The 21,815-nt window shown below is 49.1% G+C and overlaps 1 protein-coding gene across 2 annotated transcripts in view; it reads right to left on the minus strand.

The window, feature by feature from the left end:
* Positions 1-864: 864 nt before the first annotated feature.
* PTPDC1 (protein tyrosine phosphatase domain containing 1) overlaps positions 865-21,815 on the minus strand; it is a gene marked incomplete at its 5' end in the record, with an annotated part of 29,262 nt that continues 8,311 nt past the window's right edge. Inside the window, 9 exons of one of the 2 annotated variants that reach the window (XM_080820147.1) lie at positions 865-2,658; positions 4,961-5,071; positions 6,931-7,116; positions 10,172-11,412; positions 13,933-14,070; positions 15,097-15,215; positions 15,434-15,514; positions 17,543-17,714; positions 18,167-18,374. In XM_080820147.1, the coding sequence (XP_080676273.1) occupies positions 2,542-2,658; positions 4,961-5,071; positions 6,931-7,116; positions 10,172-11,412; positions 13,933-14,070; positions 15,097-15,215; positions 15,434-15,514; positions 17,543-17,714; positions 18,167-18,374 (2,373 nt within the window). In that variant the 3' untranslated portion in view covers positions 865-2,541. Of the gene's footprint in view, positions 2,659-4,960; positions 5,072-6,930; positions 7,117-10,171; positions 11,413-13,932; positions 14,071-15,096; positions 15,216-15,433; positions 15,515-17,542; positions 17,715-18,166; positions 18,375-21,815 lie in introns of those variants that run through there. The other variant, XM_080820148.1, reaches the window with a different exon arrangement.

Raw genomic sequence — 21,815 nt, forward strand, 5'->3', positions numbered from 1 at the left:
CACGTTGTTTTGCACGGACCCTGGCATGATGGAAGCACACGTGCTTCCTGAGATAAGCTGGCCCAAGACACGACCAAGCACATCACAGGGCGTTTCTGAGCTCTGCAAACAGATAAAGCAACCTCGAAGTCAGCAGCACTGTGGCGCAGAGGGCGTCAGCGAGCTCTCGGATAGAAGGAAAACCGTAAGTGGCCGCAAGTCCTGCACTTCCTAAGTGAGACAGGCTGAGATCATGCGACAGTAACACAGCAGCTCAGTCGGCTCCAGAGGACAGAGACTTTCACTAAGTGACAAACAACACGATGCTCTAGGGAGCCACCACGGAGCCCAGGGGTGACGGGGCCCATTGTCCCAGCCGGGCCCTCTGTCAGGAGCACCAGAGGCAGGCAGGTGGCTTGGGGAGGGGGGCGGGCGGGACTGGAGCCGTCAGTCTGGGACTCCTTCAACAGGCAGGTATGAACAATACTTCTCCCCGGTATGGAAGGAACCCAGACAATGCCCGGGCGTGGCCACGGCCATCAGGCGTGAGTGTGTGCTCCTGACCCTTCACGCTTCTGTTGAGCTGGATCCCGAAGTTCTTCTGGTCAGTGGAACTATCCTTTGGGCTGCAGAGAACTCCTCATCCACTCAAATGTAGAAAGGCAGGAACCCTGCTGGCCTTTAAGACTCCGCTCACCCGCTCCTCCTCGAGCTCTCCTCTCTCCTCCCGTCCCCGCCTGCTCATCTGGACCAACAGAGTTGGGACCGACCAGAGCCTGGCTGACGTCCAGCCCATGACCCAGTCTGCCCGTCAGGATCGTCCCATCACCAGCCACACCTGTGTCATCAGGCGCTCCAAGCTAAAGATATACGAGGGTTATGGGTTGTTCTTTTCACTTTTATTCAAATACATACAAAGCCTGCAGACAGCCTGATTTACTTCTCTCACAGCTCTCTTCCTCAGTCTGGCGCAATGCCATGGTCACATCGGGGCTGCACGGGACCATCTCAGACACACAGGCCCACAGCCACTTGTCCAATGAGCCGTGCTGGCACCTGCCCATGTGAGACTGACAGAAATGACAGTAAACATCTTTTTGGGTAAAAACCCTATTTTTTATAATGTACCTTTGGATAAAATGTAATCTTTTCTTCCTTTCCCTTTCAGGCACTTAAAAATGAGACATTTCAGGAACGGGTAACCCAGTTCATTAAAATTCACTGGATCTGGTTTCCTAAGAAAACTGAAACAGTGTGGGAGGCAACAGCACTTGCCACCAGAGTTCATAAGACCGACAAGGATGACGATATTCCCGATGCGCCAGCGCCTGATTAGGAGGTGCAGGAGGTGGGGAGACTCATCCGTGGTTAGCCTCGCTTCCCCCGAAATTCTGTCTCTAAAATTAGGTCATTGCCTTAGCATGAAATCGGTTAGATGAGTATCACATTTACTGGGGAAAAATGAGGACCCTCCTTGTGACCTGACCCCTGGGACTGCACACACTCATCACAGCTTCCACTGCTGAAAGACAGTTCGGTCCACAGAGAACTAGTGAGGCAGTAACTAGTTCACTTGTTTCTTATCTCGGGCCCACAGGGTGCTTGTGGTCTACGTGCACCACATTTAGTTTAAGACTCTTAGTTCTCTGAGTGACAAGTGGCCGAAGACAGGGCCCTGAGACGACGGGGTCCACGGAAGGGCAGACGTGGGAGGTGTGGGCTGGTGGTCACGCTGCTGCGCTGAGCCTGCCCCTGCCCAACGGTCCTCCCTGTGGAGTCGAAGCAGCTGCCCACACTGCCCACCGTGGACGCTGTTTGGTGGGCATCAGGCTGGACGTGCTCAGAGGCGCTCCTGCTTCCTGTGACCGCGGGGGTCGGCACGGGGCTCTGGAAGCCAAACCGAGAGCAAGTCTACTTCCTGTGGTAAAAAATCCCACCACCTCAGTCAACCTTCAACACAGAACTAAATCACTAAATCACTCTGAGAAATCCTTTGATGTGTTTAGAAAAAGAAAAAAACAAAAAATTTGCAAATAAAAAAAATCCTTAAAAAATGTCGTATCAATAGCCTTCTTATTAACAAATACAAAACAGCTTAAGACACTTTGTGACTTCCTTAGGTCCTGGATCAGGGGGATGGATCCACAGTGAAGTTTTACTACTAGAATTACCTATTTGGTAAAAGCTCCAGCAAGGATTCCACTAACAAAATAACTGTTTTGGAAAAAAGAGTTACAACTTTTTCCAAAATGTCCATAAGAATAAAGATGTAAACACCACATACTTACATATTAATAAAACAATATTAATTCAGTTAAATAAATACAAAAAAGTGGCACCAACATTATGGCAATTTTTCAGCACAAAAATGTAGCTTGAGGATGTTTTAAAATAAATAGTTGCTTCCAACAGAAATGAGCATTCTTAGCACAAACCAAACCAAGAGCATCTGACATAAAGTGCTATGAGATGAAGTGGCTCCAGGCTCCAACCTGCTCATCTGTGCACAGAAAAGCCATCTGGGTCCCCGGGTCTGAGGTGTCCGCCACCAGGGAAGCATCACTAAACGTCAGGCTGAGGACCGTCTTTCATCATTTTCCTGTTTTCTTCCAGTGTGTGCTTAAATATTTTCTTCAGGGTGTTGTAAACTACTGGTCCATTTTCAGAGTCAAAATTAACCTGCTGACAAAGAATGAGTAGACTCAGGACACAGTAGCAGAATTTTAATCAGCTGATTTGGGGAGAAGAGAAAGGAGGGTGCAGGGGCGCCTGGTTGGCCCAGTTGGTTAAGCGACTGCCTTCGGCTCAGGTCATGATGCCGGAGTCCCAGGATCGAGTCCCACATCAGGCTCCCTGCTAGGCAGGGAGTCTGCTTCTCCCACTGACCTCTCTCTTCTCATGCTCTCTCTCTCTCTTATTCTCTCTTTCTCAAATAAATAAATAAAATCTTTAAAAAAAAAATAAAGAAAGGAGGGTGGAGAAAAACTCTTGACTTCCAAACACAATTATATACAACGAACAGCATACACAACACAGTTCACACATCAATTTTAATTGAAAGACTGTATTAGAACTGCCAATCATGTCAATACTAAACTTATGAACGAAAACTCAAAAACTGAAACCCCCAGCCTGGACATGTGTCTTCATAGGTTGTCATGAAGCCAGGCAGCCGTGAGGGCAGAGTGTCGAGTCTGGAGCTAACGGCCGTGGGTACAAGGGAAGGCGTCTATCAAAAAACACTCACCAGCTATAAGGGCTGCCCTGTGGCAACCCGCCCGGAGCCCCGCTTTCCGCCAGCCCGGTTCACACCCAACCTCTGTGATGTGCACACCACAATGCCCACCGCCTTGGCGTTTCTGGGAGCAGTGAACGTGAGAGGCTCACGTGTTTGTTGGCCAAGGAGAACTTTCATGGAAGTTCGTTGCTTTGCTCTATGGCGGGGACACACTGAGTCCCTGTATTTGGGCTGTTTGCCCAAGTTCAGCAGGCTGCAGGGTCGAGTGATGGGAGGACAGAGAACCAGAGCAATTCCCACACGTCTACCCGCTCCCACTCCCACAGAAACAATGGCTCCCTGGGCAGTGCTGCAGAGGGTCCGGGCCTGGCCAACACGTTTGTGGACACGAGACGGCCGGGTCAGAGACAAACAACTCTATGACACCAGGCAGCATGTGTGTCACAATCACACGGTCGCCCTCGCCCTCCACGCCCCCCATCCCCCGAAGAGGTATGGGCCGCACAAGCAGGGACTCTGCATCCTAGCTGGTCTCTCCGAGCGCAGGTGACCCCAGTGTTTGCTGAGGGGCCGCAGGCCTGGGAAGCTCTGGCCGAGGGGAAACAGGACCCTCGTCACACTGGAAGGAGCTGCTGCACAGCCTCCTTGAAGAGCTGCCCAGAACGAGAGCGGCCGGGGCCTCTGCTCATGAGACTGTGCACAGGGCAAATGGCCATAAATGTCTCCCAACCTCTTCAAAGCTGGATTTGGGACAACTGCTATGTTTAACTTTTCATCAGGATCCCCTTGAAAGGCCAACAGAAATTAAAAAGAATTCCTACCACATTCAGAGAAACCAATACTAAGGATTTTTTCAATTAAATTCAGAAATTTCATTACATTGTTTATCCTATCTGAAAAACCTCTCATTAACATTAATAATGGTGTGAATCGTTCACTTTGCTAAGCACCCAACTGCAACCCTCCCCAAGGGCGGGTGGCCTCGCGGTCCGTGACGACATCCGTGTAAGGTGCAAAGGACAACTGAGCTGCTGGCTGTGGAAACTGCTGAGAAGAGACCTGAAGCCGCAAAGCTCCCGAGAGTGACCCAGACGATGGCAGGACGCCTGCAAGGGCGCGCTCTAGAGCGCTGGGGGGAGCCACGGCCAACCACACGAACAGTAAGTGGCAGCATCACTCCCATTTACCGCAGATGGGGAGAAGCTGGGCTCTGGGCCTCAGGACAGGGTCACGTCCCCACACCGAAAGGCCGACGGGAGCCTTTTCTCCCGGCACAGCCCTGGTTCTTGCTTCATCCAGGACGGGCTGCTGCAAGCCAAAAGGTGTGCACAGAAAAGAAACTCTTTTATTACCTTCTGCTTTGATTTGCCAACTAGGGCAGGGTCCAGGGTCACTGATGCTGGGTTCTCAGGGGTCAGTTACGTGTTTAGGCCCAAAGTAGAATGGGCTCACCCAGAAAAGAATCTCTCCTACTTGGCACATGATTTAAAATAATTTTTTCCACATCCACTTGTTTCTATATGAAAGCTCTTTGTTTCAATGTTCTCCTTCAAAAACCCCACAGTTCAGCTTTTTCTAATATCACTGTTGAGAAACTTATTTTTTGGCCAATGTCTACAACTACATTTGAGAAGTGTCCAACACATTTCCATTATGGAAAAACATACTGAATTTTATTTTAGAGCAGGTGAAGGGCCTTTGGATTCTGATTTACGCTTATGCTGACGGCAGCACGTGACCCACCTTGGTGAAGGCTTTAATGGCGCGGGCGAGGATGGCTTCCTCCACGTCGGCCGGGATCGCCTGCAAGCTCACGACGCAGTGCAACACGCAGAGAATGGTCTGGTGCTGGCCCTATGTTTGCAGAAATTAAAATCAAACAAGTGGTTTGAGAAATGCCTTAAGACATAAGCTCAAAGCAACTGCACAGCCGGGAGCTGATGTGCAACCAAGTACGCGTAACCACAAACACCAAACTCTCTACCAAGGGTTCCGCCAATGCTTCCTGTTACGTGTTCATACAATCTGAAAAGCTTTCGGGGAGATACAATCAAAGCTGCTTAGTTCGTACATAAGGTATAACTGGATATGAACACAAGTGCAATCGCAAATCAAACGTCTTCCTTGCAGTGAACTGATGAGAGGACCCACTCGTTTCTGTACACACTGTTTCGGGTCCGCTGACAGGTGCTGACGTGCCACGGCGGTACGCGGACTAGTGGCGGGGGGCCGGCGTCAGTACGGGCGCGCCCTGCCTGTGGCAGGAGCTGCAGAGGGAGGACAGAACTTCAGGGGAAGGTGCCCGAGGAACGTGTCCGACTCGACTCCCAGTGCTGACTTAGAGAAGCAGAAGAAACCCTTCACCTCTGGAGCCGCCACGTGTCGGCACACTCGCCCGAGCGCCACTGACTGCGTTTCTGGGAACCTACTCTGAGGGCCTAATCGGAAATGCAGAAAACCTGCAAGCACAAGTGGTCATTACAGGGATGGCTACCGAAGTAAAAACCTGAAATGATGTAAACACCCCACGTGCGGGGGTCGGGGAGAAGGATGAGGAAGGTGCGGTGGGCGCCTTGTGACAGCCGGGTGTGAGCTGTGTGCAGAGCCACTGGAGTTCAAGTCCTGCTCTCACACACGCTGCCTGCCTTGCCTGAGAGACGGGGCCTCATCCTGGGCCGTGGAGATGAATGGAGGGGAAAACGGAAATGACGAGACCTGAGGGCCTGGCCGCTGCCCCAGGGGTGACCTCTCTCATTCCCTCACACAGGGGCGAGAAGGCAGACTACGAAACAGACTCTGGATCCAGGGCATCCTCATCTGTGGAGGCACGTGCGCATGTATACGAGCATCCGTGTCTGTGTCTAAAAAATGAAGTATACAAAATGCAGTGATCCGAAGGGACACGTGCACCTGAATGTTTATAGCAGCGATGTCCGCAATAGCCAAACTATGGAAAAAACCTAGATGTCCATCAACAGATGAATGGGTAAAGAAGACGTGGTATATATATACAATGGAATACTATGCAGCCATCAAAAGACATGAAATCTTGCCATTTGCGACGATGTGGATGGAACTAGAGGGTATTATGCTTAGCGAAATAAGTCAATCGGAGAAAGACAACTATCATATGGTCTCCCTGATACGAGGAAGTGGAGATGCAACGTGGGGGTTTTAGGGGTAGGAAAAGAATAAATGAAACAAGATGGGATCGGGAGGGAGACAAACCATAAGAGACTCTTAATCTCACAAAACAAACAGGGTTGCTGAGAGAGAAGTGGGGTAGGGATAGGGTGGTGGGGTTATAGACATTGGGGAAAGTATGTGCTATGGTGAGTGCTGTGAAGTGTGTAAACCTGGCGATTCACAGACCTGTACCCCTGGGACTAATAATACATTATATGTCAATAAAAAATAAAAAATCATTAAAAAATTGAAGTATACGGTTGTCCTTGACCATAATAACAAATGCACTAAGTTTGACAGAAAGGACTTGCAGATGTTCACAGTGGGGCCGCTGGGATTACGGGTGTTCTCATCTGGCTTTGTATCTTCAACATGTGATGCTGGGCGTGCATTTCTCCTTACCTCGGAACCTAAATCAGACCCAGATATGGGATTCCGCACAAGTCCCCTTCTGTAGAACGGACTTTTGTGCACGAAGCCTATGCTGAGGCCCTTGGTTAACGTTAACCGCCCCACAGCCTCTTTACCTTCTCTAGCAGAGAGAGCGCGTCCGCGGCGTCCGGGCGGCTGCCGAGCAGCGTGTCCACGTCCTGTTTGGTGATCACGGGCTCCTTCAGCTGCTCCACCCAGGACCACATCAGACCACACAGGACAAAAGGGTCCCTTTCGCCACATATTCTTTCCCAAGCTCCATCTCGGGAATTTAGTTCTTTCTACAAAGAAGGGAAGAAAATAGAAAACAGAGAGAAGAAGGGGGGAGGGGAGGAAAAGGGGGGAGGGAGGAAGAAGGAGGGAGAAGGAGAAAGGGGAGGGGAGGGGTGGGGAGGAGGGAGGGGGGAGGGACAGGGAGGCAGCACCATTTGAGGTTTGATGGCCCTCAGGCTGTCCACGAGTGACAGTCTTAGGCTCAGGGTGGACAGGGACCCCTCCCAGTGCCCCCACCTCCAGGCGGCACATGGGCTGAGACGCTGAGTCTCTCCAAGCCTCAGTTTCCCTCTGTGAAGCTGCCCCCTGCCCCACGTGTGCATTAAAGCTCCCTCAGAGATGGGGCTCAGTTGGCCTAAACGCTAAGCTCTCTGCCCCACTCTGAAAGCACAGATACTGTTCAGGAAGAGGGAGCCTTCGTTTTTAGGTTCCTTGGAACAAAACAGACATGCTGTGAGGAAGCAGAACGGCAGACGAGAAAGCATATGTAAGGCAACATTTGCAAATGACCCTGGGACGAGGAAAGCTGACTAAACCTTCAAAACGGGTCCCAGAAAAGCGCTGAACAGTCTGCAACTGTGGCAGACACACCTGTCTCACGTTCCTTTCCGCAGTCCCACGCAGGCCCGGACACAGAGTCAGCCCCACATCCTGAGACTGGACAGCGGAGGGGACGAGCAAGTCTGGCCCATGCCCCAAATGCTCGAGACAAGTTAAAAGCAGGAGGCCCTAACAGTGTACCTCGAAGAAAGGAGCCGACAAACAGGAAGAATTCTAACTTCTGATGGGGCTCAGGTTTATGCATTAGTAAATAAAGTGTATGTGTGCTACAGGCATAAGCAGCATAATTGCACATTCATTCATTCACGCCTCGGGTCGGTTGACAAGACTCAGACTGGGACAGCCCGTAGCAGGCGGCCTATCCAACTCCTACAGCACCCGCAGCGGGGCCCTGACGGCAGACGTGCGGGCCCAGGGAAGAGGGTACCTGGCCAGGAGCCCAGAGCAGCGGCATTCCCTGGGTTTTGCTTGACCCCTGACGTGACGCTCCTGCCCTGCTGCCAGGGTCCTCCGGCTCTGGGTTCCCCTGGTTTCTCTTTATTCTCTCATAAAGAAGCCACTGTGTTTAGTTGTGCGGAGGCCCTGGTCCCCACGGGTCACACACACAGCCTATCGGCTCCGCAGTACCCAGAAGCTCTGCAGAGCCGCACGACTAAGGCCCTCCCAGGAAAATGCTGGTGACTCTGTTCTCTGAAATCCTCCAGGGGGCTGAGCAAACCTTAAACTCATGAGCTGCATCCCGGCCCTGCCACATTCGGGCCACATGGCCTTGAGCATGTGTCTTGACCCCTGTGACCCTCAGCTTCCCTACCTGTGATCCTTAACTCATAAGGGTTGTAAAGATTAAGGAAGATTAAGGAAGAATCTTAGGGTATCCTCTGCCCTCCGGGTCACCGTGAGGAAGGTACGGTGGGCGCCTTATGACAGCCTGGTGTGAGCTGTGTTCGGATCACAGCAGCCAAGAGAGGTCCCAGCAGGGGCATGGGCAGCACGGTGCCGCCCAAATCATACCTCTGGACTCCTTCCAGAACTCAGCTAAGTTGTTTTACTGCTGAAAGACTCATAATAAAATCCAGAAAGTGTAACAAAGGGCAAGCCTATCCAAACAAAAGGGTCATGTTCACCTCTGGAAGATGCTTTTGTATGCAAAGTGCTCCAACAGTCCCACCCACTAGGCTGACCTCTGAGGGGTCGGACCACTAGCTCTCATGGCTCCGGTGCTCCAGGGGACTGGCTCCCAGACTGAGCAGCCAGAAGGACCCAAAGTCCTGTTCAGTTTGGAATAAAAAAGACTTCACGTTGTGAGAAATCAGCATCTGTACGTATTTGCTCAGCAAACACCTACAGTTCTGACAAACGTGCACGTGCTCTGCAGTCCCACAGCTGTAAGTGGGTGCAAGGCTCTAGCCTAGTTTTCCCACCTCTGCATCTGGAAGGTTCCGACCCTCCTGAAAAGTGTACACGCCTTGCTTAATTAATGCAGAATACAGAGGAGCAGCCACACAGATAATTCGTGGGACGTTACAGACTAACGAGTCCAGATTTCACTGAGCCAGGCCTCCCCAGGTCAGCCCCACGTTTGGGCAGTTGACTAGTTTCTGGCAACTAGGTGGTTAAGGCCTTTTGTCTACACCAGTTGTTCATTCAGGGCGAAGAGCACAACTGATTTAAGACTGTTTCTAATGAAAATACACCACAAAGAGGGGTTAAAATTTAAAATTGCACATTCTAATGTAAGTAAAAGCCCAGGAATGGACCCCAAAGACACAACTTCGGGTAAAACGAATGGCACAGGGGTGCCTGGGTGGCTCAGTCAGTTCAGTGTCTGACTCCATTTCGGCTCAGGTCATGAGCTCAGGCTCACGAGACGGAACCCCAGGTCAGGCGTGGTGCTGAGTTTGGGACCCTCTCCCTCCCTCTGCTCCTGCCCCCACACCTCTCTCGTTTGCTCTATATAAATAAATAACATCTCTTTAAGAAACCTAACGACACAAAGGTACTCTGCTTTGTGGAATCTGACCATTGCCACCCGGGAGCACCGGGAAGTCTGCAGGAAGGGGTGCCGAGCGGACAGCAGCCATCACGCGTCCACCTGACCTCACTCAACACTTCCGTTGGGGACTTTGGACAAGAGTTTTCTCTGATTTTACTTATGTCTCTCGGTCAGTGATTCTCCAAGTGTGGCTCCCCACCAGACTCAGGTTAGAGATGCTCAAGTCAGTTCCTAAAGCTGTCTGCTGTGGTCTGTCTGTCCCACAAAGCCAGCAGGAAAGCAAGAAGCCGCCACAGGCCTGGGCATCAGTGCCCGGCTCGGAGGACCCGGCTAAGTGCTAAGCACTGCGTGCTCTCCTTCACACAGACACTGAGAAACCTGAGGTTCTGAAGACAGGTATTACCGAAACAGGTCTTCAAATTCCCATAACCCTTCAGTTTGGTAAAATGTATTCCGTTTTTGCTCTGACATAAGTACCCCCCACGCATAATTAAATGAGAAACAAGTACCTGCCACATTTCTACCTTCCTCTTCACCTCCTCCTTCTCTGCGAATTCATCAAAGCTTGCCAGGGCTTTGGCTGCCAGGACTCTCCTGGCTTCGGCACTCAGTCCGGACTGCACAGTACCGTGTGCAGCAGCTGCGGACACATCTCTGCTGTCCTGGGCTTGGCTGCGTCCGCCGGAAAAGGGTTCTTTGGGGCTGAAGCCACAGTCCGGGGGCCTGCGGGCCGTGTCGGAGCAGCAACCGGCGGGAGTTTCGTACTGACAGCGGGGCGCTTGCTGGGGAGCACTGCCTGATTCCGTCGGGGTATCTGCAAGGTTCGGTGTAACTGGTTCCCTAGGGTTGTATGAACCTGAAACACCCGAAGAGAAGGTTCTGCTCCGCTGTACTTCCTTTGCAACAGTCTCCCTATGGAAAAGCGGTGACCCCTCATCTTTGAGTCCTTCCAGGCCTCCAAATTTAGCCTGATCCCAGAAAGAGAATGTATTTCGGACAAGCATTTCCTTACTTGGATCAAGCTGTGGAGACTGGGGGGTGTAACGGTGGCTTACGGGCTTCTGTGGCCCGGGGTTACGGCCAAGCAAGGCCTGGGCAGGCCCCGTCCACGGAGTCTCCCCGTGCTCCAGAAGCGTCTCGGCCCTCTTTAAATCCGAGTCGCTGTAGCTGAGTCGCCTTTTCAGGTGAGTCAGGGGCTGAAGGCACTCGACATTCCGCCTCTTCCAGAGAGGGTCAATCCCTTGCTCGCTGGAAAGAATCACATCCTGATTCTCAAAATCCGTGGCCACCGTGGAGGCGGGGAAGCAGTCGGATGCGTCGCTGCCCTGCCGCAGCAACTCCTTATCCAGCTGCAGGGTGATCATCTCAGAAACCGTCTTCTCAATCTCGGCGGACAGGCTGGGCACTTCTGCCACCTCTTCCGTCACCACTGGCCTGTTCTCAGCTAAGTCCAGCAGCAATTTGCAGACGAGGTGGATAATTTTGGGTACGTGTTTCAGGAGTCGGGCCTCATACCCGTGAAGCAGATGCCGCTGGCGAATAAGATACTGTGCTAAAGTCACGGCATGCGCTTTGGGGTCGCAGCAAGAGAATATATTGCGAAGAGGAATCAGAAACTGAGTAAACTCCCTTACGCAGAGCAGCTGTCCTCGAGTCTGTATGGAATTGGGTCGCTTTGCCCGAACAAATATAATTGCTTGGTCAGCAGTCATTCTTGTTGCAAAAACCAAGTAACATGCTATTAAAACGCCTAGGGGTGAAGAAGAGAAGACTGGTATGAAAAAGTTTATCACTTACTTATTTACCACTCTCTGAGATTTAAATTTTGAATATGCATTAGGAAACCATATAAAGGACCATTTTAAGGACAATTATAACTTACTGACTTCTTGTACTAGCGTTTATTCACTTGTCTATATGTCCCTCCTCCCCCTGAGAACCCACAGTTATCTCTGGACCCTGAGAGGGAGTAAGTGTGGGTGAGGGGATGAAGGAGTAAGAAGGGGTGAGGGGATGAGGGAGAGAGTGTGGTGAAGGGATTCGAGAGTAGTGAGGGGGATGAGGAAGAGAGTGTGGTAAGGGGGATGAGGGAGTGGACAGGGATGAGGGGGATGAGGGAGAGAGTTTGGTGAGGGAATGAGGGAGAGTGTGCTGAGGGGGATGAGGGAGAGAGTGTGGTGAAGTGCTGAGAGAGAGAGTGTGGGGGGATGAGGGAGAGAATAGGGTGAGGGGGATGAAGGAGAGTGGTCAGGGGATGAGGAATGAGTGTGGGTGAGGGGGATGAGGGAGTGAGCAGGGGTGAGGAGATGAGGGAATGAATGTGGGTAAGGGGGATGAGGGAGAGTGTGGCGAAGTGTCGAGGGAGAGAGTGTGGTAAGGGGGATGAGGGAGAGTATGTGGGTGAGGAAGATGAGAGAGAGAGTATGGTGAGGGGGATGAGGGGTGAGCAGAGGTGAGGGGATGAGGGAGAGTGTGGTGAAGTTGAGGGAGAGAGTGTGGTGAAGGGATGAGGGAGAGAATGTGGTGAGGTGTTGAAGGAAGGAGTGTGGTGAGGGCCTGAGGGAGTGAAAGGGGGTTAGGGGAATGTCCAAATGGAGTGTATGGATTGACTGGAAGGAATATTTTAAAAGCAATTCAGAGCAGGAAATAGAGCAGGATTTGCTTTCACCCCTGCTAAAGTTGGTCTAAAGAGGATAAGGAGCCCGAGCACAGTTCACTCCATTACCCGCCCTGACTGCACACTTACTTCCCACTTCTGCCATCTTTGCAGAATTGTTGCCACATTCCCAGCCTGGCATTCTTTCTTTTCGGGCATTTTTTTCTTTGGGGATTATTCATATTGGCAGTTTATTTCTGGACTTTTGTCTATACTAACAGTGCTTTTCTCCAGAACAAGATATAACTTTATTCTATAAATACTTATTACTAAAGGAGACAACCTTAATGTTATAAACATTATTATTCTTGTTAATTAATATTAAATTAAAACAAATAACATAATGGTGATAATTAATCAATTAATCCAACTTTGACAGTTAACTAATATCAAGGTGAAAGGCAAATCAGCAGACATCTGTGTGATTCACCAAGTTTGTTCATCATGTTACACATGAAAATCAGGACCTCTGCCAACTGCGTGGTTCCCAGCAGGGGCATCGTCCCGCAAATCTTTCTCACCAGGACTTGGCACTTTGGTGTAAGTAGGAAGTATCTGCAGTGTTGCCATGTGGAATCGCCAGGAATAGTGAGGTTTTTGCTGGACCCTAAGAGCTGTCATTCTCGGGCAGAACTGAGCCCCTGCCCCGAACACACTCCCAAGCAGGTGGGAGGCCCGGAAGCAGGTACACAGGTACACTGTGGGCAGTTTTGAGCTCAGGAGTCTGGCTGGACCCGATGACAATCAATATTCTAACCTTATGATATTTATTTTTGCCCCTGTATCAGCACTGCACTGAGATGTGCTGCATTTGTAAGTAAAATCATTGATTTTTATATAGAATTTTAGGCACAGAGAGATTCCCTCCACAACTAAAATCCTTCCATCTGTGAATTTAAATCTTGGCTCTGTCACTTACTCAATGTAGCAAATTACTTAACCTCCTTCAAAACTCACATTATTGTTAAAGACTTAAAAAAAAACAGCGAGTGTAAAGTGCTTAGAACACAACAACTAAAACAATGCTTTCTATTTCCATTATTTTGGTTAAGGAAAATTACATTTTTAAAAGACATTACCCAGTATAAATAAAGTATTAGGGTTGTTTCCTTCGAAGAAGAAAAACCAGGGTGGTCACTTGGTGAGGCTGCGGAAACCCATCTGTTCAGTAAATATGTTGAGTTTTCTGGCTTACGTCTCTCAAAAACACTCTCACAAATAAAGGATCACTGAAACTACTTATTTAAGATATTTCCAATTTTTTTTTTAAACATAGGCTTTTTTTTTTTAACTTTTTAAAAAATTTATTTGACAGACAAATCACAAGTAGGCAGAGAAAGAGGAGGAAGCAGGCTCCCTGCTGAGCAGAGAGCCCGATGTGGGGCTCGATCCCAGGATCCTGGGATCATGACTTGAGCCGAAGGCAGAGGCTTTAACCCACTGAGCCACCCAGGCGCCCCAATATTTCCAATTTTTTTCAGTGGCTTCTACCATTTGACTCCAAAACTTTGATAGGATTCTGAAAAATATTATCCTCTAGAATTATGAAATATTATTCTTTACATGTTTAAATATGCTACAAGACAATACATCCACTTCCTAGAATTTATTTACCTGTTCGACCAAGCCCTGCATGACAATGGACTGCTACTTTTCCTTCTTGTAAGGCAAATGTCATCACCTTCACCATATCCAAGATGGTGGTGAGTGATGCTACACCATAATCCTTCCATCCAAAATTGTAGAAATAAACTGGACAATGAAAAAAAAGAAAACAGGAAAAAACAATTAACATACAGGAAAAGTACTTGCATAGCCACCTGAAGAAGGTGAGTGAATTCATGAAAAGTGTAAAGCTGTAAGACTAGATGCAGAGGCCTAAAATAATAGGGTTTTTATATTTCCAGTAAGTTCATTGTTAACATTCCTTACAAAGCACACTCTATATTACTTAAGATATTTCCTGCTAAAACTCAGCCAGAAAGAATTAAGGTGAAACAGGATTGCAAATTAATAAAGTCCACGACCTTGGCCCAAATTACTCGGCTACAGAGGGAAAGCATGGCACCTTGTTTAAGTGTGGAAATGCGTTTAAAGGACTGATAAATTGCACAAAGTGGGTACATTCAGATTTCCCACCCAGCGGTGACGAAAAGAGCTAGACACAATTCTAAAAACAAGTCGCAAAAGGGGCCAGGGTTGGTCCTTTCCAGCCTGGTTCTGAACGGCACGCGTTCGGCGGACTCCGTCCCTGGCCTCCCAAGACTGGGGCTTCTGGGACTGTTGCTTGAAGAATCCCTGCGTCCTGCGCAGAGTCAGAGCTGGGCAGCAGTAAAAGCATGAGTGAGTCCTGTGTTCCAGTCCTGCTGCCATGTGTACGCTGTGTGACCCGGACGAGTGGGAACTCGCTAAGCCTGCGAGGCCCATGTGTGAGGCAAAAATGGGGACTACTGGAGGTGGGGGGGCCGAGCAGCAGGGCCAGCGTCGTGTTATGGTAACTAATGCGGGCATTGTTTCTACGGGGCTCCTCCCGAGATCCCTCTCCCAGGACAAAAGAAATCCTGTACTTTCAGCAGCACCACCCGAGGAGAAGAATGAGAAGAACGGTGGCATTATCTAGAATCAGTCAGCTCATCTTCCCTGTAGGGAGCCCGCCGCCCCCACTGTGCCCTCCACCCCCTGAAAGCGGTCATTCTATCACCCAGTGATGAAAGAGCGTAGCAGACAAGTCTGGGTGCCCTTCTTGGTACCTCACGGAGGGGAGGTGGAGGGACTTACTGCCAGCCTCCATGAAAGCTTCAGGACGGTATGTGAAGCCACTCTCTTGTTCCAGAGGGTTCCCACAGCTGGCATGCTCGCCAGGGCGCTGCAGGTTGATAACTGTTTTTATGCCATGACTTACAGGAGAAAAGAGAAAAGTTATCATATTGAGAGCAAGTGTTTAAAAAAATTAAGCATTTTTGGCATTAATAAACATTATTAATCACTCTTAAAACCTCAATTTCCTAATTGAAATAAGCTTTCCACTGCCTATTGTTTGACTGTTTGGAGTCAAAAGCAATGGACGAGAAAACACGAACTGGCTTAGCGAGTGTGTCAGAGACACGGCATTTACCTTTGGAACTGCTCGATGAGGCCGTACTTCTCGAGGAGCTCCGTGGACGGGCGAGCCATGGCCAGGATATTCTCAGTGACCCTAGGAGGGGGAAGGGGTTGGTGAGATGCACAAAACTTGGAATGTTCCAGCTCTAAGAACTAGGAGAATGAGATATCAAGTCCCTACTTTTGCTTTGATTTTAACAATTCTAGACTCAATTTTCTTATACAGATTCTGGCTTCAATTTTGCATCATGATGAGGGCGCTAAGAACCCCTGAATCCCTGGGAAAAATTCCAGGATGTAAAGTATTCATGGACTCTGGCAGTGTGATATCAAGGACTCTCATGAGATTCTAGTGGGTGTGGTGGAGGAACCTTGTTGGGCACCAAAGGTAATTCTGCCCCTCAGTTACCTATTATGTCAAGTAGGGGTAACGCCTTCCTCATAGGGCTGGCACAAGAATTCAACACAATGTGGGTGTAAGTCTTTAGCACAAATTCTGGCATGTGGTTATGAATAAATGCTGAGTTATTCTAATTCGGCAAAACATATGGGCTTTGGAATCAGTTGGGACTGGTTTCAAATATTGGCTTTTCTACTTCTAGCTGGATAGTAGGTTACTTAGTCTCTCTGGACCTCAATTCCTTTATCAACAGATGACATAAACCATGCCTGCTTTCCAGGAGCTTTACGAAGATGACATAATAATTTGACAGTGTCTAGCACAGTGCCTGGCCTGAGGACAAATGGACAGAGGCCCCCAACAGACAGCTGCCCCTCCTCAGGGGTCTGGTGAAAGACATGTCAGGCAGTCTGTCGGGAGCTATGGGTCACATGAGCCTGACGAGTAAGAGAGACATCAGCTGAGCAGAGCACAATCCGAAAGATATCACGCCCCCCGCTGGGGCAAGCCCTGAAATTTGATGGGGACTCCCCCAAATTCAGTAGTACTTAGCATAAGATTAGGAGAGAAGTACCATGAAACCATGACAGATGAAAAAGACTCAGATGTTTGGTCAACAATAAACCAAAAATATTATTGTGATCTCAAGCTATATTATTGGGAATTTACAGTCTGACCACACCTTAGGCCTAGTGCTTGATTTCGCACAACACTCTTTAGACTAGAATACAATCTGTAGGGAATGGCTGTGACAACAGACCCCAACTCTAACGCCACGCACAGGCTGCAAGTTAGATAGGCCAGTTGACAAAAGTCTAGCTTGGAAATGGATTCTTGCTACAGAAAATGATTCACTACTAGAGCTCTTCAAACCATGAATTCCTCTTCGTGAGTTTCAAAGGTGATTTGGGAGGATGCCTGGGTGGTTCAGTCGGTTAAGTGTCTGCCTTCAGCTCAGGTCATGATCTCGGGGTCCTGGGATCGAGCCCCACATTGAGCCCCACATTGGGCTTCTTGCTCAGCAGGGAGTCTGCTTCTCCTTCTCTCTCTGCTCCTCCCTCCGCCCCCACCACTTGTGCCATCTTGAAAAAATAAAAAATCTTGAAAAAACAAAACAAGCAAAGGTGATTTGGCTTGATTATCAGAATTCATCATAGATATCACTGCATCAAAAGAGGTCTACTTGACAGTTTACTATGAATAACAAGAAGCAGAAGGATTCACCACAGGAGTCACATCTGTGTACCATCAACCGCACACGCACCTCTACGCTGTCTGCTGAGCCAACAACGCGCACGGCTCTCTACTGAGGCACGCGGGCGGTGTATCTGCAGGGAAGCGTGCCCTTTCATACACAAGACGGGAACAAAAACAATGAGGCTGACGTATTACCTGTGTGAAGCTGACAAACCACGTATGTACCTCCTGCCTTCTCAGATTTAGAGCTGAACACGTTATTTCTGGCAACTTCTGATATTTAAGAACTATCTCACTACCATTTCTTTAAGGTACTCTACGTACATCATTTCACTTAATTAAAAAAACCCCTGTGGGTTGGTTTTGTTATTTCCACTTTACAGATGAGGGTCCGGGTACCTACGTGAGCTCATCAAGCCGCAAGGCAGGGGCGTGGGGTGCGAGGTCCCGGGACTGCAGCCCCCACACTCCCTCCTCCACAGCCACTCCCTGCCACGACGAGTAGACCCCCTTAATGGCACTTACCACGACGAGTAGACCCCCTTAATGGCCTGCTCCTGCTCACTCCAGCGGGCCGGGTTTTCATACTTGCACGCTCTGCCACCACACGCCATGGAGCAGGCCATGTGTCCAGGAATCACATGCCGTAAACGTTCTCCGACTTTTGTATACTTCGGTGTCGGACGTTCTGAATTTCCTAGAACACACGAGGATGGGAGGATTCAAAATTCCACTCTCCACATGGAATAATAACATGAGAAACAGCTTCCATGTTCTCTCAGGACCGTAGATGACGAGCCGGTGCTACATTCCCTTCATTTTGTCAGAAATAAAACTGTTTCCTTCTCATCAGAGTGCATGATCTCTTAATACAGAAAAGGCTTTCACACACAGTAATCTCTACATGTCATACAGGTGACGCAGAAGAAGAAACTATAAAAGCACATCTTTTATAACGGAATGAGTTTTTTCAAAAATGACATTTTCAATGCAAAAGCACAAAACATTCAATCACTTTATCTCCTATTACACGTCCACTGAAGCTCTTAGTATAACAGAGAGTAAAAAGTACGATGTAGAATTAACTGTCAACAGCCTGAATTTAAACTCAAAGCTGTGGCAATCTTTAAGGAGGAAAAAAGCTTTTACTTTTTCTCTGGAGGCAAGTTGGGTTTCTTTCGGCACAGCTGACAGAGGCCACTGCCACCATCACCTGGAGAGAGGACGAGGAGAGCGTCTGGGCGGCCGAGCCACGCCGGCCCTGCTGCAGGATGGGGTCCGAGGATGAGTGCCGGCGGCCCTGGAAGAAGGCGCTGAGGAAGGGCAGGGCTGAGCACCGCCGGGGCAGGTCCTGCATGGCTGGGCTCCCAGCGGGAAGAGCTGTGGCCGAGGGATGGCAGCGGCAGCCTGCGAGATCTGACAGCCACCGGGGATAGGCTGACTTGTTTCCATAGTGACGAACAAAGAAACTACTGATTCCCACTCAGGGCTGTACAGGCGAGATCCCACATGAATGGATTGCATTTTGGACAGATTGTTCAAAGAGAGGGAAGAACATGTATTTTAAATAGATTATACTAAATTGCAACTACTCTATTTTGTTTCTCACACACAGCTGAAAGATCTGCCGGCTCAAAGAATTACATGTAACGCACTGTAATGGATTTAGGAAAACGTGTTTATGACACAGACACTGCCTTTTGTACACATGTTGAAAGGTTTAAATCGTTATTCCTTTTATATCTATTCTCTGAACAGTCTGAAAAAACTTCTCTTTCTACTCCTGCCTGGACCAGGGTGGACAGGAAGTTAACTGTAACGAAGGAGAACGTGTAGCACACCTCGTAACATTATTAAAACACCACTCAGTTCTTCAAAAGCAGAAAGTCCCCTATGATTTTCCCGACAGAACTATTCTAAAAAAATACTTGGACAGAACACATGAAGACATCTGTAGGGCTGATCCAATCAGAAGACACGGGCTTCCACACTTTTGCTTTCAGAGTGTGAAAACACAGATTCCGGCCATGCCTTCACCATGCAGTTAAGTGGCCGTGCCTCTCACTCAAAGACGCAATTCTGTGCCTTTTGTCACTGCCTGTGGGGGAAACGAAGCTTCAGGAATGTCTTAGTGGAGGCATGTGGAAAAAATGCACTAAGTGTCACATTCTTCTCAGGAGCTGGATGAGGAGGTGGCTGCAGCTGGAGGATAAAGGACACAAAGAACACAGGAAATCTAACACTGGCGTCCGCCTCCTCCCTCGTGAATGTCAGGCTCGCCCCACCCCGTCTCTGTGTCTCCGTGTCTCTCTCAGTCTCTCCAAATGGTGTCTCAGCCAGGTGCAGACAGAAACAACCTCCTGCCACAGGTGCGGCTCGTTTTTGTCTGTTCAGTTTTATTTTAATCATCAGTAATGCTGTAAGCACTTGCCCTTCAAAATGCAACCCCAACTGAACAGGCTCTGTCAGGGAAGACAGAGACAGAGAAGCTCATTTGGTGCCTAAATTCCTACCTGAGCGCTGGGCCATGTCCTTGTTCACATACTGTGATGGAAAATGATTTTTTAAATGTTACCAATCCAAAAAGCAAAGCTTCCACAGAGCTTCACAAGAGAGAGAGGAGTAGAAGATGCCGCACCAAGGGCAAGCAGGTGCCTGGAGGCCGACGGCCCTGAGTACGCCAACTCAGGGGTCCGCATCTGCTATGTGGGGCAGGAGTTCCAAGCAAGTCTCTGAGCGGGGGCTCACGGGCTGGGAGCCAGGGACCAGGGGCCTGCTGGGACAGTGCCGGTGTGAATGGATTTAATCGAGGTGTTAGACAGTGCAGGAGTGGACAGATGGCAGCCAGGGCGCTAACAAGCTGTCTGAAGCTGGTTCACGCGGCCCGTGGAGAAACCCAGCAGGCGAGCTCCAGTGGGGCCGAGAAGCACGTGAGGCAGCGGCCGGAAAGTCTCCACCGGCGAGTGGGAGATGCCCCACTTCTGCAGCTCTAAGGACATCCACGGCCCAGGGCCCACGTGGCATTGCTCGCTCTCAAAGGCTCCAAGAATGAAAATGAATTTGATGACAGTCAGCCTTGTCTGGGTGATGCTGAGGAAGGGCTGGCTGTGTATCATCTCAAGAACAATTTCTGCTGTAGAATCTTAAACACTGGGCTGACCTCCCATACACCGAGAATCACTCTGTGGACTCCGTCACTGGACGCTCAGGGACCCCGAGTGCAGGTCTTCAGGGAAGTGGCGCCAAAGGCAGACAGGAGTCTGAAAGGCAGCTGTACCCTCCCTCGAGTGCTCACCCTCGACTCGAGAGTGCGGGGGCACACCTGCTGCTCAAGAGGAGCCCTGTCCACCTGCGGGTGTGGGCACGACAGGCGGGATGGACGCCTCCTTCCCCCAGCCACACGGCAGGACTGTCACCCAGTCTTAGGCTCCAGACCACTCACTGGCAAAATGCCCAAATCGTGGCCAAATCCACCTCTGAAAGCCAGTTTTCATTTATGCTAAGTGGCTTTCCAACAGGGAAGCGTGCCTTCAGTCCCACCCCTAAGACGGCACTGGCCTCTCTTCCTGCCTCTGTCTGCAGACACGTGGACTTCCCGCTTTTCTCAGCAGACGACCACACCTTCCCGTTTGCTCCACGTCTCACAATTCTCCTCTAATGGATGCACGAGGGTCCTCACGCATAAGCGGGTGCACCTAAACTTGTGTCCTCATTCCCTTGCTGTTGGAATTTAGGCCATAATCCATGATCTTATTTAAAAATAAGACATTAGGGGTGCCTGGGTGGCTCAGTGGGTTAAGCGTCTGCCTTCAGCTCAGGTCATGATCCCAGGGTCCTGGGATCGAGTCCTGCATTGGGCTCCCTGCTCAGCAGAGAGCCTGCTTCCCCCTCTCTCTGCCTGCCTTTCTGCCTACTTGTGATTTCTGTGTGTCAAATAAATTAAAAAAATCTTTAAAAAAAAAAGACACTCAACATCTCAGAACCCAACCCTTTTTATATCCACATTTCTCCTTCAGCAAACTCCTAAGGCTGAGGTGGCTGCAAGCAGAATTTTCAAAGCTCATATTTTCATATCGCTGAGTCTTTACAGGTTTCAACAACTAAGTACGAAGATGCTAAAAGAGGTAATATTTTTAAAAACTCAATACAGGTTTTTTTCTGAGTTCATAGAGAAATACAGCATTAAAATAAGGATTGAGAAAAGCCATTGCCAAGAAGCTTTGTTTCAATCTCCCTGACCTCAGAAATCTCGCATCTCCTTAGTTTGCGGCCTTTGAAAACCATGTTTTTGTTCACAGAATGTTGCCAGAAAACAATCATGAAATAACTTTAAAGAGATTATTTTCAATTTCTCAGAAAAGAAGATATTATACTTGTACCAAACTGGTCTTTCTGTATTCGTTAAGAAAGCATATTTGTAGAACAACCTAAAAATCCATTAAAAAATTTAAGTTGGGATGAGTTACAGATTGCTAATGAAGAGTTGTTCAGACTCTTACAAGTAATATTTTAATACATAAATTACCAGCAGGAAAAAAAAATAGAGGCCTTCTCTTCAGGTCAACAGGAGCCACAATACTATTTTAATTCCTATTTCATGTGATATTGTGGTATATAAAATGGAGTGTTCCAGAGTTAGAGTAATTCTGTGAAGGGTCATGCTTTTGCAGACACTTAAAAGGTCGAGTACTTTTTCTGGCAGCCACAGACAGAAGGTCAGTGTCCTAAATTCCTCGTCCCTCCACAGTTCTAAATTTGTTTGCGGGCCACACAAATCCACACTACTGCTATTTTCCCA

Source organism: Martes martes, assembly GCF_963455335.1.
Source record: "Martes martes genome assembly, chromosome: 12".
Lineage (NCBI taxonomy): Eukaryota > Metazoa > Chordata > Mammalia > Carnivora > Mustelidae > Martes > Martes martes.